Source organism: Capra hircus (assembly GCF_001704415.2).
Source record: "Capra hircus breed San Clemente chromosome X unlocalized genomic scaffold, ASM170441v1, whole genome shotgun sequence".
Taxonomy (NCBI): Eukaryota; Metazoa; Chordata; class Mammalia; order Artiodactyla; family Bovidae; genus Capra; species Capra hircus.
Genome location: NW_017189516.1, coordinates 58,938,090 through 58,955,499, shown reverse-complemented (window position 1 = coordinate 58,955,499; position 17,410 = coordinate 58,938,090). Strand labels below are relative to the sequence as shown.

The 17,410-nt window shown below is 41.6% G+C and overlaps 1 protein-coding gene across 5 annotated transcripts in view; it reads right to left on the bottom strand.

Moving 5' to 3' along the window:
- ARHGAP6 (Rho GTPase activating protein 6) overlaps window positions 1-17,410 on the bottom strand; it is a 532,190-nt gene that overhangs the window by 49,761 nt on the left and 465,019 nt on the right. For all 5 annotated transcript variants that reach the window (XM_018043781.1, XM_018043782.1, XM_018043785.1 and 2 more), the window contains exons 3-4: window positions 9,067-9,138; window positions 959-1,215 (exon numbers count right to left, since the gene is read on the bottom strand). In XM_018043781.1, coding sequence (XP_017899270.1) covers window positions 959-1,215; window positions 9,067-9,138 — 329 coding nt within the window. The remainder of the gene's footprint in view (window positions 1-958; window positions 1,216-9,066; window positions 9,139-17,410) is intronic.

Genomic DNA, 17,410 nt, shown 5'->3' with positions numbered 1-17,410 from the left:
TAAATGGAGCCATATTATTGTGTGCTATGCTAGGTTGCTTCAATTGTGTCTGACTCTTTGTGACTCCATGAACTGCAGCCCGTCAAGTTCCTCTGTCCATGGGATTCTCCAGGCAAGAATACTGGAGTGGGTTGTCATGCCCTCCTCCGGGGCAATCTTCCTGACCCAGGGATCAAACCCATGTCTCTTATATCTCCTGAACTGGCAGGCGGGCTCTTTACCACTAGCACCACCTACCATGTTATTACAGCATTGATTTGAAAGAGGATATGTGTGTGTGTGTGTGTTTCTACAGTTATGTTGGAGAAAAAACTCACGCCCTATTGATAAGAAAAATCTCATTGTTTATGAAGTAAGTGTAAGTAAGTGTTAGTAGCTCAGTCCTGTTCGATGCTTGGCAACCCCATGGACTGCAGCCTGCCAGGCTTCTCTGTCCATGGGATTCTCCAGGTAAGAATACTGGAATGGGTAGCCATTCCCTTCTCCAGGGGATCTTCCCCACCCAGAGGTCGAACCTGAGTCTCCTGCATTGCAGGCAGCTTCTTTATCATCTGAGCCACAGGTGCAAATGTACTTGGCCAGGCATAGTTCTTAGATGAGATGAAGAGATTAACAAAAACACTTGGCCCTGCCCTCAAGCCTCACAGTCTCACAGGAAATTCTGGTAACAACAGAAGATCACACTAGAGCAGGATCAGTGGTGATGTTGTAGAATGTTCTGAATATCATGGGTAACCAAGGAGAGGCACCCAATACCTTTGAAAGGGATCAGGGAAAGGTTGTGAGGGTGTGTCAGGTGTCTCAGGGCCAGTGCAAATTCTCCCTGAATGGGGTTGTTGACAGATTCTTGGACACAAACTATATTTCCAGTTTTCACATAAGCCAAGACTCAGAGAATAACCTTAGAACTCTTCCGTTGTCCTAACTTCAGTGTCAGAGAAAACAGTGGCCAACTCACCCTCCTCCTGGCCCGAGGAGCCGGCTCCGGGGTATTGGGAGACGTTGACTCATTTGGTGTTTCCGAGGTGGAGCTGAGAGATGAGTTACTGCTTGAGAGTTCTTTGTTTTGTCTTTTATTTCCAAACGGGAGGAGGGAAGCCACAAAATCGGAGGCATCCTTGTGCTCGTCCCTCTGCGAGTCCTGTTTGAGTTTATAGGCCCGGTCATTTGCGATAACTTGGGATAAGGGCATTCCAAACGCTTGTGGGATGAACTCTGGAATCAAAAGAACAAACATTCACTTACAGAGGAAGAGCAGACCAGGGAAGACTCTCAGTCACGTTGCAGATCGAAGGGCAGACATATTCAAATGACTGTTTTCTGAAGAACTGATCCATCCAAAAAATACGGAGATGACTTTTGGGTTTGTCAGAGAGGCCAAAGTTTCTATCGCAGTAAAAGAAAGTCAGTTTGTTTAAAGAGCAAGGGTTTTAGAAATCTAGGCTTCCAGCTTTTCTCCATGTATCTCAAGAATGTTTAAAGGAAATAACTTTATAGAGAAAGGTGACATTTCTGATAGGATGAACATGGTCTATAGAGTCCATGGAATTCTCCAGGCCAGAATACTGGAGTGGGTAGTCTTTCCCTTCTCCAGAGGATCTTTCCAACCTGGGGATTGAACCCAGGTCTCCAGCATCAGGCACATTCTTAACTAGCTGAGCCATAAGGGAAGCCCAAGAATACTGGAGTGGGTAGCCTATTCCTTTTCCAGTGGATCTTCTTGACCCAGGAATCGAACTGGGGTCTCCTGCATTGCAGGCAGATTCTTTACTAACTGAGCTCTCATGGAAGCCCCCTCATAAGTACACCATTTTACAGACTTAAGTCTTTGATGGATGTCTCAAGAACCCCCAAAGCTTACAAGGCCTGAGAAGACTCTGTGCATATGCATTCATTCAACAGGCACTTAGTGTCTATGTACACCCGTGGTGGATTCATGTCAATGTATGGCAAAACCAATACAGTATTGTAAAGTAAAATAAAGTAAAAATGAAAATTAAAAAACAAAAACAAACAAACAAAAAACAGGCACTTAGTGAATACCTATATGTACTATGTCAAGCTATGCAGTGGGGAGTATGCTCATGCAGGCTTCAGAATGTGGGGTAGGGTAAGGGAGTAGAGAATCAGATACATAAATAATTATAATTGAGTCTATCATGTGCCATACTGGCTTCCTTGGTGACTCAGTGATAAAGAACCCGCCTGCCAATGCAGGAGACCCGGGTTCGATCCCCCCTGCGTAAGGAAGAGCCCCTGGAGGAGGGCATTGCAACTCACTCCAGTATTCTTGCCTGGAGAATCCCATGCACAGCGGAGCCTGGTGGGCTATAGTCTACAAGGTCTCAAAAGAGTCAGACACAACTGATTGACTAAACCACCACCACACGGGCTGTTAAGAGAGATGCAGAAAGCCTGAAATTCAAGTAAGTGGTTATACTTCGAGGTTCCAAGTCAAAGACCCGCGGCTGAAATGACAACCCAAGAGGCAGAGGAGCAGCTGGGGAAGGAGTTTGTTCAGTTCTTTCTTTGTGTTTTTTGTCCCCGCATGCTGCCTCCAATTGCTGGGTTTGTGCTGTCACTCTCATGATCTACATTCAAGCCATCCTCCTGGCCACACACACAAGTGGATTCTCACCACCGACCATCTGGTGAAGGGCCCAGGATATAATTTGTTACATCCTCTAGGAAGGACAGTTTTGGGGAAGGAGGATCATGGAGATGGAGACAGTTGCATTCTGGATCTCTAGAGTAAATCCATTTGTATACACACACATTGTAAGCACACCAGTCCTTAGGGCCAGGCATTTTATTGGTAATATTTTAAATTCATGCTGAAAAGCATTAATAATTAAATTAAATGGATTATTTCTTTGAGGCTCAAAATTACATCTCCTAGCAGCAGAAACTGGAGTCTAGCCTCGCCCTTGTTTTTATAACCCTTGTGAATAAAACCAGAATGATCAAGGGAAAACAATTAAAAGGTTGAAAAGGCGAACATTAAATCAGGTGGAAAGAGGCTCTAAAAGGTTTTCCTCTTTGATCCATGGCAACAGCTTGAACATCACTGGGCTAGTACTCAAATCTGCAGGAAAAGCAGAAATGGCACTTGAAAAGTCTGCACCTCTTGTTCTGTCAAAACATGCAATTTACGTTGAAGTGAAAAATCAAAACTTCCACATTTCTGGATTTTCAGAAGATGCTTCTCACCCTCTATCACCAAACTAGTTGGCACATGATGATACAAAAAATAATTTAGGCATTTGTTTTGAGGATCAATGTGGACAGGGTAGCAAGATCCAATAGTCACTACTGGTAAAAGGTCATTTTCACTACTAGCAAAATTAGAAACCAAACAGGTAGCTCAGGATTTATTGTGTCTATCAGTGCTACCTCGTTTATGGGAATAATCAAATAGTTTTCCTTCAAAAAGGTTGGGGCAAGTCTAGGAACAAGTGTATGGCAAGGCTGATGGCTATTTGGAATACATAAAAACTTTTGGAGAGTAGTAACAGCAGAAAGGGCATTGATGAATGTATAAAATGACCTGTGTCTGCTCAAGTAGGCATATTCATAGCAGGGATTTAATATGACATGAGGAGTATTGATTTCTATTTGAGACATTTTATCCACATAAAGGAACCAACCAGCTTTGGCTAGAGATTTCTAATATCCTTGGCAAAAAAGAAGTAATATGGTTTCCTTCGGTATCTGTCATGTTTCATATCTAAAAGTCTGTTGCTCTACTTGTAAATTGGAATCATGGAATACAAATGAAGCAGATGGAATACATAAAGTCATTCTCCCCAAATGACTCTTTCACTTCTCTTTTCTTTCCATTGAAGAGATGTAGCCACCTATAACAGGTTTTTATTTCTAATAGGCTTTCTTCCCTGGCTGAGTTTATGTATTCTTTCAGTGGTAGTGTTTTGATCTGATCTCTTTAATTTCTCATTGCTTTCTCCCGAGAACTCTCTCAGGCTTGAGAGAGGAAATAGATCTCTCCATGCCCTGAACTTGTGTCTAGTCGCTGGAAAGTTCTCGGCAGGGTTCCTTGCATATAATTGCTTCTCGAAATGTGGTTATTGTAAAATCGAGGATTCAGCCCAACCAGGTTTAGCAAAACCTTCCTTTTTGTGTAAATAAAGTGCTGGGCACAGGCTTATCTGTGGGCTCGAACCTCTTCTCTTGGAGGGAAAAGGAAACCTACGGACTCTGCGCTGATAGCTGTTTATAAAACTGATAATGGGTTTTTCAAACCATAAAGACATTAACCAAGAGTCAATGTTCTGGGGCCAGGGACAGTGTGTGTCCTGTTCTGATCTATTTTCTGTGTTTTCTGAGGAGACGGCATCCCCTGCCATCCTCACTGCAGACTGTCTCTGTTGCCTCCCCGTGGTCCTGAGTCCCTGGAGGTGATGTGCTGGTCTCTCAGCTCCCTGCAGCAATTTCCAGATCCTTCCCTCCCACTGCATGGCTGAAACCTGGGGCTGCAAGCTTCCTTGGCACCCCTGCTCATCGCTATCTTCTATCCTGGCAGTCAGAACCCTTGGCCACCATCATCCCAGGTGACGTGGATGTCTACCTAAATGACCCATCTGATTCTCTGTCCTCACATCTCCTTGACTTCCTCCTCCTCTTCTGTTTTCCTGCATGCCGCCTTTTTCACCAGCTCCCTCGGTCCCAATCCTGGACCTTACTTTCACCAGGACTAAGTGCAGGGCAGCAAAGAAGACACAGATGTAAAGAAGAGATGTTTGAACTCAGGGGGAGAAGGAGCGGGCAGGATTTGAGAGAAAAGCCCTGAAACATATATATTACCATATGTAGAATAGATAGCCAGTGGGAGTTTGATGTATGATACAGGGCACCCAAAGCCAGTGCTCTGGGACAATCTGGAGGGATGGGGTAGGGAGGAGGGGGCTGGGGTTCAGGATGGAGGGGATGCATGTATGCCTATGGCTGATTCATGTTGATGTATGGCAAAAACCATCACAATACTGTAAAGTAATTATCCGCCAATTAAAACAAATTTTAAAAAAAATTTTTAATAGATGCAAAAAAAAGTGATCATGCATCTGGATTGAGGCTTCCTCCCTCCACTGTTGTCTCACACCTCCAACCCAGATCATGTTTTACACTGCGGTGTGACAGTCCTTTCAAAGGTACCATTAAGCCATCCCTCCTTAATTTATAGTAACAAATACTTGATGTTTCAACTGTTATTTAATATGACACAGAATGAAGTTGTATCAACTATTCTTCTATAGGGGCTACTTCACAGCTCACATGTCGTAACACATCTAGAGAGGGAGGGACAATAAAACATGGCATGATGTCATTTCAGCATAAAGAAAGGTGCTAGACCTGACTATCACCAGAGTTTACGTCGATAAACATATGGCATCATCTGAAAATATCCTGTAGAGTGGGGACCTAGCTCCCAGACTTAGGCTATGGTAAAACCTATCCCCCTTGTGCTCTGATTAGGAACATTATTAACTGGAACAAAGCAGCTATTTTTAAACCTTTTTTCCCCCAAAGTGATTCTTTTTGACAGAAGAAAGAAATTTTCTGAAGTTCTGAAAGTTGAAAAAATACTTTTGGGATGCCAAGTAATTTAACTAAGAGAAATGAAGGACTTGGAAGTATTCTGTATGAAAATATATGTTTTCTGAACCAGCATCAATCCTGGTTTCCATATGGAAATCATAAATCATATGGGCACTGCTTAAAGTGGCAGGAGGGACACAGAAGTGTCACAGGATCTGTTGTATATTATGTTAAGGCAATTTAATAAAACACAGGACATGATTCACTCTGATTGAATCAATTAATATAGCAGCAAATCAAACATTTAATGAGTCACTCTATTGGGAGAGCAATTTGATTCTAAAAAGCTGCTCCTATCTATTTTTAGATGACCTAACCCAAAAGGTCATTTAGAGTTTCCTGTTTTCCTTCTTTCACTCTTGAATTCAAATGATTGTCATTTTTCACATGTGCAGCTGTTATGAACCCAAATGGTAATATTCAAATGGAAGAAAACAATGTGAACTGGCCACGACTGTGAGAGCCCTGCACACTGCTCCATCACACCCTGGTTCCCAGGACATCCATGTGATGGATGTGTGGACATACATAGGACTTTCTACTCAGAAAAAAAATGCCATGTCATTAAGCTTGACTGAAGCCTAGGGTATCATCTTTTTAACTATCAAAGCTAAAAACAAACAAACAAACACAACCACCTCTTATGCCATATATCTTGATATTTCTTTCCTTAGTTGGATACATGATGTATCTTTTCCTTGGAATCACCAGAATCTGCCTTCCTTTTCCCAGCCAGCACCCCATGCCACCTCATAGAACACTGCCAAATTTTCAGTGAGCCTATATAATATCTAAATACGATTTGGTCTGAAAAAGGTATACTAGCCCAGTGCATACTGGCTGATTACTTCCCCTGGCCCTTCCTGCCCAACCCTTACTTCCTGCTGTTTTCTTATATGGAGAAGCACACATACATCTCCCTCTGCTGAGGGAATTAAAACATCTGCAAAAAACAGAAATGCTCATTCTGTTTCATTTAACACGAATGGGCACTTCTGAAGAATCACCTCACGGCTACATTTTGAGTGTTCAGATCCCAGTACCAATATCATCATCTTAGAATAAACAACTTTAAAGATACCACATTACTAATATCAGTCTGGATGATCCCTTTAATAACCCTATAACACCGAGGATTACTCTAATCTAATGAGATAAAGATGGCCCATGGCAGGAATAGGATGAGTAAAAACTCTAGTTTAAAAAAGCTACCCTGGCTACTAATATTCATTTAAAATGTAAGGGCATCAGTTTATGAATTAATTGAACAGAATACAATTTTTCAGACAATGATGGATAGCTGAAGAAGAGTAAATATCCATTGTATTCATTATGCTAGCATGAGATTCTGCTACGGTAGACTGTGCCCTGATGGGTAAACTGGTTAGTATGGACCAGAGTTCTCATCATAGAAGGTGCACATTGGTAGTTATAAAATGACTCATGCCCAGTACCTATAAAGACAAATGGGGTCAGATTTTCTGAGGTGGGGGCATTGGAATGTTTAAAGGTTTCACAAATTATTCTATCAGTACAATGCAGTCAGGGGCAGGGATCCTTGATATTTTCATGTCCTTTCCTCCAGCTGGAGGTAAACATTTGAAACGTCTGGAGATACTCTGGGAGCAGTGGTACTGGCATCGAGTGGTAGAGACCAGGGATGCTTATATTAAACATCTCAGACAGTGTACAGGACAGCCCCCACAGCAAAGAATTGTTCTGTAGAAAATGTCAACAGTCCCAAGATTGAGATATTATGCTCTAAGGGAAGTAAAACACTAGTTTTCTATTCTCTAGAATTCTTTTTTAAATTTTATTTTTAAAATGTATTTTTTAATTGGAGGAAAGTTGCTTTACAATATTGTGATGGGTTCTGCCATATGACAATGCAAATCAACCATCATCATACATATATCATACATATATATCATATATATCACCTCCCTCTAGAGTCTCCCTCCTCTCCCACCACCACACATCTAGATCATCACAGAGTGCCTACAACTTCTCGCCAGCTATCAGTTTTATACATGGTAGTGTGTATATATCTATGCTACCTTCTCCATTCGTCCCACTCTTTCCTTCCCTCACTGTGTCCATAAGTCTGTTCTCTATATTTGCATTTCCATTCCTTCCCTGCAAATAGGTTCATCAATACCATTTTTTTCTATTAGAATTCTTTATCTCTTTTTAGTCCAAGAACCAGATGTCATGACCCTTTAGGCACAATTCAAGATATGGTTGTAGAGTCTGGGATCAGTGGTGTATCTAGGTCTTGTCTAATACTTACCACAATGCATTTATTTTTATACCTTTGATTTCATTGCCTTTCATTACTCTCAAGCAGAAATTTGATCATTATATAAAAGAACGCCAAGGCAAGACATATGGCCTCCCTTACTCAACACTTATTCACTATGACACATAAAATGAAATACATTCATATGACCATACCACTCAGCAGTCATTTCATATGAAGACGTAGAAACAAGCCACAAAAAGATATACTGGGCTAATGGGGCCCAGGTGCCCATTATGCGGGCTCAATGAATATTAGTTAAAAAGGAACACAAATACCTCTGCTGCTGCTGCTGCTAAGTTGCTTCAGTCGTGTCCGACTCTGTGTGACCCCAGAGACAGCAGCCCACCAGGCTCCCCCGTCCCTGGGGTTCTCCAAGCAAGAACACTGGAGTGGGTTGCTATTTCCTTCTCCAATGCATGAAAGTGGAAAGTGAAAGTGAAGTTGCTCAATCGTGTCTGACTCGTAGCGACCCCATGGACTGCAGCCTACCAGGCTCCTCCATCCATGGGATTTTTCAGGCAAGAGTACTGGAGTGGGGTGCCATTGCATTCTCCGCCAAATACCTCTGAGAGAGTGGCTAAACTATTGGTTTCCTAAATATCCACAGAAGGGGACAGTATGAAGAGAGTCAACCATTCCCAAAACCCACAGGGCAAAAAAAAAAAAAAAAAAAAATGAGTATGCTGTGATCTAGCATTACAATGCTGACAACAGCCCATCTTCACTAACCATGAGGATGAGACTATTTCTTTCCAGTAGAAATGGTAGGCGAATCCAAACTCTTTGTCATTCAACTAGCCCTGCCTAACTATCTAGATTTGCCAGACAGCTGGTTAGCGTTAGAGATACTATCCATGGCTACTCAACCCAGGTTTTCGTTATACACTGCTGATTGGGCAGCTTCATAATTGGAACCATGAACTTGGCATGAATCATACTTTGCTCAAACCAATTGAACTCATCAATTCAGTACAGGGCCACTCGAACACAAAAGAGTAGACCCAAACAGCCTTTAATGGCATTCCACTGTAGAAATCCAGTTTACATAATAGAGTTGAACCATGTAAATCAATGCAGTTCTAAAACCCCAGCAAATTCAACCAGTATGCTCCATGGAAGACACATTTGCTATAGTTCATTCTGTCTTTTACCTCTGTCTTTGTTTTTCTCCTTCCCGAGTGAATCCAGTTTCTTTCTCAAAGATTTCTTTCTCTTTTGTCCATCTGTAAATATTAAAAAAATGAAAAGTTGTAAAAACAAGCAGATAAATGACAGTTTACATTTTCAATAAATACATTTGAGCAGAAGTGTGACCCCTCACTTCACTCATAATTTGGCATTTTAAGCAGAGTAATAGGCTTGAAAATACGTGAAAATTCTTAACTTGAATTGAACATATAGCCAGAATCTTGGTGTGTGCTCTTTAATTCTATTTCAACCATGGAAAATACAGGAAACTTATTTCCTTCAGAGGCCATTTAGTTTTGATACTTACATATGTTTGCTTTTACTATTACATGAGTCTCTTCATATTTATGCAAACTAATGTCATCTCAAATTAAATCTCCATGAGAGGGGAGTCAACAGTGCACACAGCTTTGACATCCATGAGCTAATAGAGTGTAACTGAATAAGGAAGTGAATTTGGGGTCCATAGAACTCAAATCTAATCATTGTTACACCATTTACTGATCTTGTAGACTTTGGATAAGTCTCAGGGTCCTCATCTATAAAATGGGAATTTCATGGAGTTGTTGTGAAGACAAAATAAAATTTTGCATATAAAGTGCTTAATGGGGAGCCTGACACATTCCATAAATTCAGGTCTACTCTCTTTTGAGGGGGGCGGGTTTCATAGTATTCCATAGTATGGCTATACCATAACTTAACTAACCATCTCCCATCACCCCCACTGACAGACATTTGGGTTGTTTCTAATTTTTACTAGAATAAGTAAGGCATTGATCCTTTTAGCATCTTATATATATGCACTTGCAACAAATGTACTTCACTGGTTAACTCACTAAAGAATATAGATACCTTCTATATCAGTAGGCAGCTGCAAATGAATTCCTAGTATGTCATCATAAAATACTGGCAGTCATCATAGTGAGAATGTGTTTTGGAACAATGCAGCTGTCAACTTCATGTGTAGGAAGTGCAAATGAGGACTCTGCACAGCTACCCATCAGTAGAAATGCAGCCCATGCTGCAAGGAACCTTGGGTTTAAAAGGGGATTAAGAATTGTTATTTTTCACAAGATATCCTTAATAGTGTAGTAAAGCAAGAGATTGAGTCCAATACAACTTAAAGGCAAGGCTGATATCAGGACAAGACAGACTAGGCATTCGTCAACAGAAATGAACATTCCTGGGATCCTCATGGGGCTGCAGATGTTCCCCACACCTCCGCTCTGAATTTTTGGAGTTAGAAGACATCACAATATAATCAACAGGCACACACAAGCCCTCCTTCTCTTCAGAAAGCAAAGGAATATACCCATAAAATGGACATAGTTCATGACAGTCTTCACTTTGGCAGTTATGAAATATGTAGATGAAAATGATGTAAATCAGTTGTGATGTGGCAAAGAGCCATCAATCTCTTTCATCGTGTGTATGTTCTTATCTTCAGGATCTAAAAGATGGTCTCACCACAGGGCCTACCATGATCTGTCACACCATAGAAACATTAACCTCTGTATGTTACATCATATAGACATCACAGACATTATCATATAGACATGTTATATCAGATAGACGTTAAACATACTAATTGCACACGATTCTAATCTGTTCTTCAAATAGAACTAACAGGTCTTTTACTTTGCAATGCTGTGGCCCCCTGAAGCAAAGAGCCAACTCATTGGAAAAGATTCTGATGCTGGGAAAGATTGAAGGCAAAAAGAGAAAGGACAGCAGAGAATGAGATGGGTGGATAGTATTACCGACACAATGGAGATGAATTTAAGCAAACTCTGGGAGATAGTAAAGGAGAGAGGAGTCTCCATGGGGTCACAAAGAGTCAGACATGACTTAGTGACTGAACAACAGCAGGGCCTTTGCAGGCAACACTTTGCTCATCACTAGTTCATATCACCAAATATATTTGACTGTATTATGAGCATATTCCTTTAAAAATTCTATCATCTCTTCATTTTAATAGTTGAGCCAGAAGAATAATTAAACCATATATTAAATCCTAAGGGATTTATTTTTCATAACCAGTGGACATATCCTAAATTTCAAGCAAGTTGTCAAAGAACCAGAATACATGTAGGATAGGAGACATTTTCTTTTAAGATAGAACAACTTAAAAAAAATTTTTTTAATTAGAGGATGTAGGATATGTGTAGATGTGTATAAATATAAATATACAGTGTAAGTAATAATGAAGAAGTCAACTCTCACATAACCAGCAGCCAAGTTCAGATGTAGACTATTGCTAGTACCCAAGGAGCCTCCAGAGAGGGAATCATACTGAAGGTATTCTTTCTTGCCTCAATTACATATTTTATTCATTAATACTTGCTAAAATTCACCCTGTTGAGGCAGGTAGTGAAAGTGTTAGTCACTCAGTCGTGTTCAAGTCTTGGCAAACCCCACCAGGCTCCTCTGTTCATGGAATTCTCCAGGCAAGAATACTGGAGTGGGTAGCCATTCTCTTCTCCAGAACTCTTCCCACCCCAGGAATTGAACCCAGTCTCCTGCACTGCAGGCACATTCTTTAAAAATGGCCCTAATTAGACAGGGGTGAACGTTATTAATAGGCAACTAGACAAAATGATGGATGATGTGCAATAACATGTAAGGAGGCATGGCTTAAGCCATTTTCGCATTTAAAATCCTCAGGAAAAACAGCTATGCAATAAAACTGCTCACTTCTTCCTTGCGATCTGTCAGTAGTTTGCTGATTGACTCTTCATTTTTTGAAGAATGTCTTTTGTTCCCATACAGCATAGAGAATCTGCTCAAGAGACTGCTGTATCATGTACTTACAACCATACAGAACAGTTTATGTTCAACCCATCATTCCTCGGATGCCAGAAAGTGATAAGGGCCACTCTATCTTTTAAAGTAATTTAAGCTTCCTGACTATCCATACTGAGCAGCAATGTTTTTACAGTGCAAATAGTGATCAGCATATACTTAGAACCAGACATGGAACAACTGACTGGTTCCAAATTGGGAAAGGAGTATGTCAAGGCTGTATATTGTCACCCTGCTTATTTAACTTATATACAGAGTTCATCATGTGAAATGCCAGGCTGGATGAGTCACAAGCTGGAATCAAGATTGCTGGGAGAAATATCAACAACTTCGGATATGCAGATGATACCACTCTAAAGTCAGAAAGTGAAGAGGAACTAAAGAGCCTCTTGATGAGGGTGAAAGAGGAGAGTGAAAAATCTGGCTTGCAACCCAACATTAAAAAAGAAAAAAAATTAAGATCATGACATCTAGTCCCATCACTTTATGGCAAATAGAAGGGAAAAAAGTAGAAGCAGTGACAGATTTTATTTTCTTGGGTTCCAAAATCACTGAGGATGGTGAGTGCAGCCGTGAAATTAAAAGAAGCTGTGACAAACCTAGACAGTGCATTAAGAAGCAAAGACATCACCTTGCCAACAAAGGTCCACATAGTCAAAGGTATGGTTTTTCCAGTGGTCATGTACAGATGTGAGAGCTGGATCATAAAGAAGGCTGAGCACCAAAGAATTGATGCTTTTGAATTATGGTGCTGGAGAAGACTCTTGAGAGTGACTTGGACAGCAAGGAACTCAAACCATTCAATCCTAAAGAAAATCAACTCTGAATATTCATTGGAAGGATTGTTGCTAAAGCTGAAACTTTAATACTTTGGTCACCTGATGCGAAGAGCTGACTCATTGGAAAAGAGCCCAGTGCTGGGAAAAATTGAAGGCAAAAGGGGAAGGGGGTGGCAGAGGATGAGAAGGTTAGATAGTATCACTGATTCAATGGACATGAATTTGAGCAAACTCTGGGAGATACTGGAGGACAGAGGAGCCTCGCATGCTGCAGTCCATGGAGTCACAAAGAGTCAGACACAACTTAGCAACTAAACAACAACAACAATATGCTTTCTAACTGGTCCCAGAGTGGGCACTATCTTATGGGCTACAGTGACCTGGAGAGAAAATTGGGATCACACATCCTGATCAAAGGCATCTTAGAAAAAGCACTAGAGGATTGCCCTCCATGTGCCTGCAGGAGATCACATCCTAGATGGGAGAGCCCATAGACATACATGAAACAATAGCAGGTGGTAAGACAGCAAGCCTTCCACATCCAAGTGACCACAGAGGAAAGGAATCATTGGTATGGAGTGTGGTTAATCTAGCCATGTTGGGAGAGGCCAGTACCAAACAGGGTCTCTGGAGAGTTGAGAACAACAAAACATGAGCTTGTCCCTCTAGGAGAGGCTTTTCATGGTCTCACTTGCTGTCAGGTAGTGGTGGTTTCTCTAGCTAGATGAGAAGCTCTCTGAGGGTAGAACCATATCTCCTAGGCTTTTGTCTCCCTCCAGGTAAGGAGCACAGGGCAGAGCATGCCATGAGGACTTGTCAGCACTGTCTATGACCAGAAGTCAGATGGAGGTTTTGGGTTGGTTCCAGGGAGAGCCCAGCAGCACTGAAGTATACAATTCCTAATTTTAATCAAATAAGATCAGATTCAGAGAGTAGAGGTTATTAAAGAGTATTTTTCATATTAAGTTGATTCTAGAGATACTAAGGAGGAGGCAATGGCACCCCTCTCCAGTACTCTTGCCTGGAAAATCCCATGGATGGAGGAGCCTGGTGGGCTACAGTCCATGGGGTCGCTAAGAGTAGGACAAGACTGAGCGATTTCACTTTCACTGTTCACTTTCATGCATTGGAGAGGGAAATGGCAACCCACTCCAGTGTTCTTGCCTGGAGAATCCCGGGATGGGGGAGCCTGGTGGGCTGCCGTCTATGGGGTCGCACAGAGTCGGACACAACTGAAGCAACTTAACAGCAGCAGCAGAGATACTAAGGGTAAAAAATGTCCAAGGAAAGACTCGTTTTTGGTGATAGATGGAAGAGTAAGGGTTACTTTTGGGGAATGGTGACTGACTGCAAAGGGGCATGAAGGAGCCTCCTGGTGTGCTTGGATTGTTCCTTAGCTTGATCTGGCTGTTGGTTATATGATCCATGAGCTATATATATTAAAAACCCATTGAGTTGTACGTGTGAACATTCATATTTATTTACATCACTATATATATGTTATTCCTCAATAAAAATAACAAAAGACTTTGTCATTTTTATGGAATGGCACCAGTGTAAAAATTACATGAGTTGAATGGGGCTGCAAACTCAGCAAGAAAGTCTTGCACCACCAGAAAGTTCTCGTACCTGTAACTTTTCTAAATATCTGAATGCCCATGATTTCATCCAGCAACCATGACTTCCTTGTGACACAGGCATACAGGGACAATGAGGAGCTGGTGATTTTGGAGTATGTACTAGAAGCTGAGCATCCATGGTCTCATTACATTCTCATAGCAGCTCTACAAAGCTCACACTATTATATTTTGTGCTTTTATAGATGTTAGGAGAGGTTAAGTAACTTGTCCAGGGCAGAAATTGGTAAGGGATAAATTTAAAACCTTGCACCCAGGACTAGCCCACACCAAACCGGTGCTCTTGATTTCTCACTGTGCTATAGCTAGGAAAATAGGGTGTCTATTTGAGGGAGGTGACATTAAAGACCAGATACAGAGAGCAACATGTCCAAAGTAATACAGAGTGACAGAGGAAAGAGAAACTAACAATATTTGAGTTCTAAATGTTCACCAGGATGGGCATCAATTATTTTTGCATGTATGATATTATCTAACACATATCAGCATACAATCCACTCATGTAGCCTTTTGATCTATCCATCTTGCAGTTGAGAAAATTAACATCAGAGAACTAAAGGAAACTGTCCCCAAATCGCAGGACTGGTAGGTGGTAGAACTGAAACCCAAACTCCTAATACAGCTCTTTATAAAAAGCCTGACTCTGTCTTGAGAGGGGTGGCTGGGAGAACTCAGATACTTGTGATGAGAAGCTGAAAATCCTTTGTTTAAGGTCGCTAGGCCTCTGCATCATGAGAGATGGTTCTGAAGGTATTTGTAAAACAGAGGCTGTTCATCTGTGAGGGTCATTTAGACTCTGCCCTACAAGAAGTCTGAGTGATGGGCAAGAACATGCTAAGGCCCATTCCTTAGTGAAGCAATAGCAGAGAATGGATGTAGACGGCCAAATTCAGAGATGCACCTGGATATGGGACTGGACATCAACATTTAAGTCCCTTTAAATTCCTTCACTCGCAGAGTTCCATAAAGATCACAGTATTGGAAAGGAGAAGAAACTGCCTGTGCAAATTGCCTGAGACGTGAAATGAAGTCAAACAGAACTAAGTGCAATTCTGGGGACAAAACCCTCTTCTGATGCTGCCACAGAACCAGTCGGTGGGTTCGACATGACCATACCCACATCCCCACCCCACTACTCCGGTTGTGTTTAGCCTGCACAGTGATTGATTGATTGATTTAATTGAAGTATAATTGATTTACAATGTTGTGTTAGTTTCAAGTATACAGCAAAGTGATTCAGTTCTACATACATATGTGTGTGTGTATGTATTCTTTTTCAGATTCTTTCCCCTTATAGGTTATTACAAAATATTGAGTACAGTTCCTTGTCCTATACAGTAGGATCTTGTTGATAATTTATTGTATATATTAGTAGTATGTATATGTTAATCCCAAACTCCTAATTTCTCTCTCCCTTCCCTTCCCCTTTGTAATCATAACTTTGTTTTCTGTGTCCTTATATCTATTTCTATTTTGTAGATAAGTTCATTTGTACCATTTTTTTAAGACTGCACATATAAGTGATATCATATATCTTTTTCTATCTGGCTTACTTACTCAGCATGATCATCTCTAAGTAACACAGAGATTTGCAAAACCTTAAGCTCTAAGGCGAAATCTCGGGAAGTTCACATAGGTGTCTGGATTCCCGACCTCTTGAGGAAGGTGTGAGAGCTGGCAGCACCAGCCCCACAGTCCTCACACTCACGCCAGGCCAGCAGAGACACCTGTGCCCCTGAGCCATGGCACACCTGGCCAGCCTTGGAGTTTGCAACTCCATCCTAGCCTACCAGGGAGGTTCTAGCTTGTTTCAAACCTTCAAAAAAATTCCTGCAGAGAAAAGTTGAAGGAATGCTTTTTGGCAGCACCTCTCCCACTTTCCCCAACCACAGCTGCCTTGTTATTTACTTGCACTAGAAAAACAGACTCTTAGAGAATGCAAACCAAAGGAATTCATAGGCAGTAAGGGGAGCACAGTTACAGAGTGAGGAAAAAATGACATAAAAAAGACACACTTGGGTGGCAGAATGGGAAGTGGCCTTTTAGAAACTGCAAATAATTTATGCCACACTTTTTCAGCCTTGGCGTGAATGACATGTGGGGCTGGATAACTCTCTGTCCTGAGGGGCTGTCTGTCCTCTGCACAGTGGGTTATTTAGCAGCATCTCTGGCTTTAGCTTACCAGGTGCCAGAACACCCACCCATTCTCTGTTGTGACAAATGATAATGCCTCTGGACATGGCCAAGTGTCCCTCAGGGACAAAACCACTCTGGCTGACCACCACTGGTCTGTGCATAACTCTACCTAGAGAACAGCTACGGGCTCAAACCATGCGACATCTGAACTAGGAACATTGCCATTTCCTGACTGGTCACAATACTCAACTTTAATCTCAGTATGTGTTTTTAAAAGAACAATATAAAAATGTTTATGAATCGATGAGCCTTTATATATAATGATGAATTTTGGACACAGTAACAAGTTCCATCAGTTTATAAAGAAATGTGAGTCTGCTTATAGCTATCTTTATACCAAAGTCCTGATTACAGGTAGGGAGATATAGCAAACTCCGTGAGTCAACAACCTTCTATTTCTTTCCATGAAGTTTTTTTTTTCTCCTCTGATGGGCTTGGGGGCAGGGAGGGGGACACCAGATTGTGTCATCTGGTGGGGAACAGTTGTGTGAATGGAGCATCTTTAGCATTCAGGGAAGACTCAGGGAGACCGTTTCTTCTTTTTTTAAGAGGACTAAACATGGTGGGGGTGAAGAGACCTACTGGCCAGCCCTTCATTGGCCAGAACTAGGATTCAGGAGGAAATTGTAGGAAGACACTTTTGTCAGCAAATGGAACTGCTCAGCAGTGAAATGTGTAGCCTCAGAAAAAAGCACTGTTCCCTGTGGCTTCACTCTCAGACGCTCTCTGTCTTGCGGCCCTCATTCTGCAGGGGAAACCGTGGCATGAGAAGCCCTTTGCAAAGGGCTCTGTGGTGAGGAAGAGGAGTCTCCAGCCAGCAGCCAGGTGAGTGAGCCTGGACCCTGATCCTCCAGGCTGGTCACGGAGGATGACTGCACTCAGATGACTGCAGT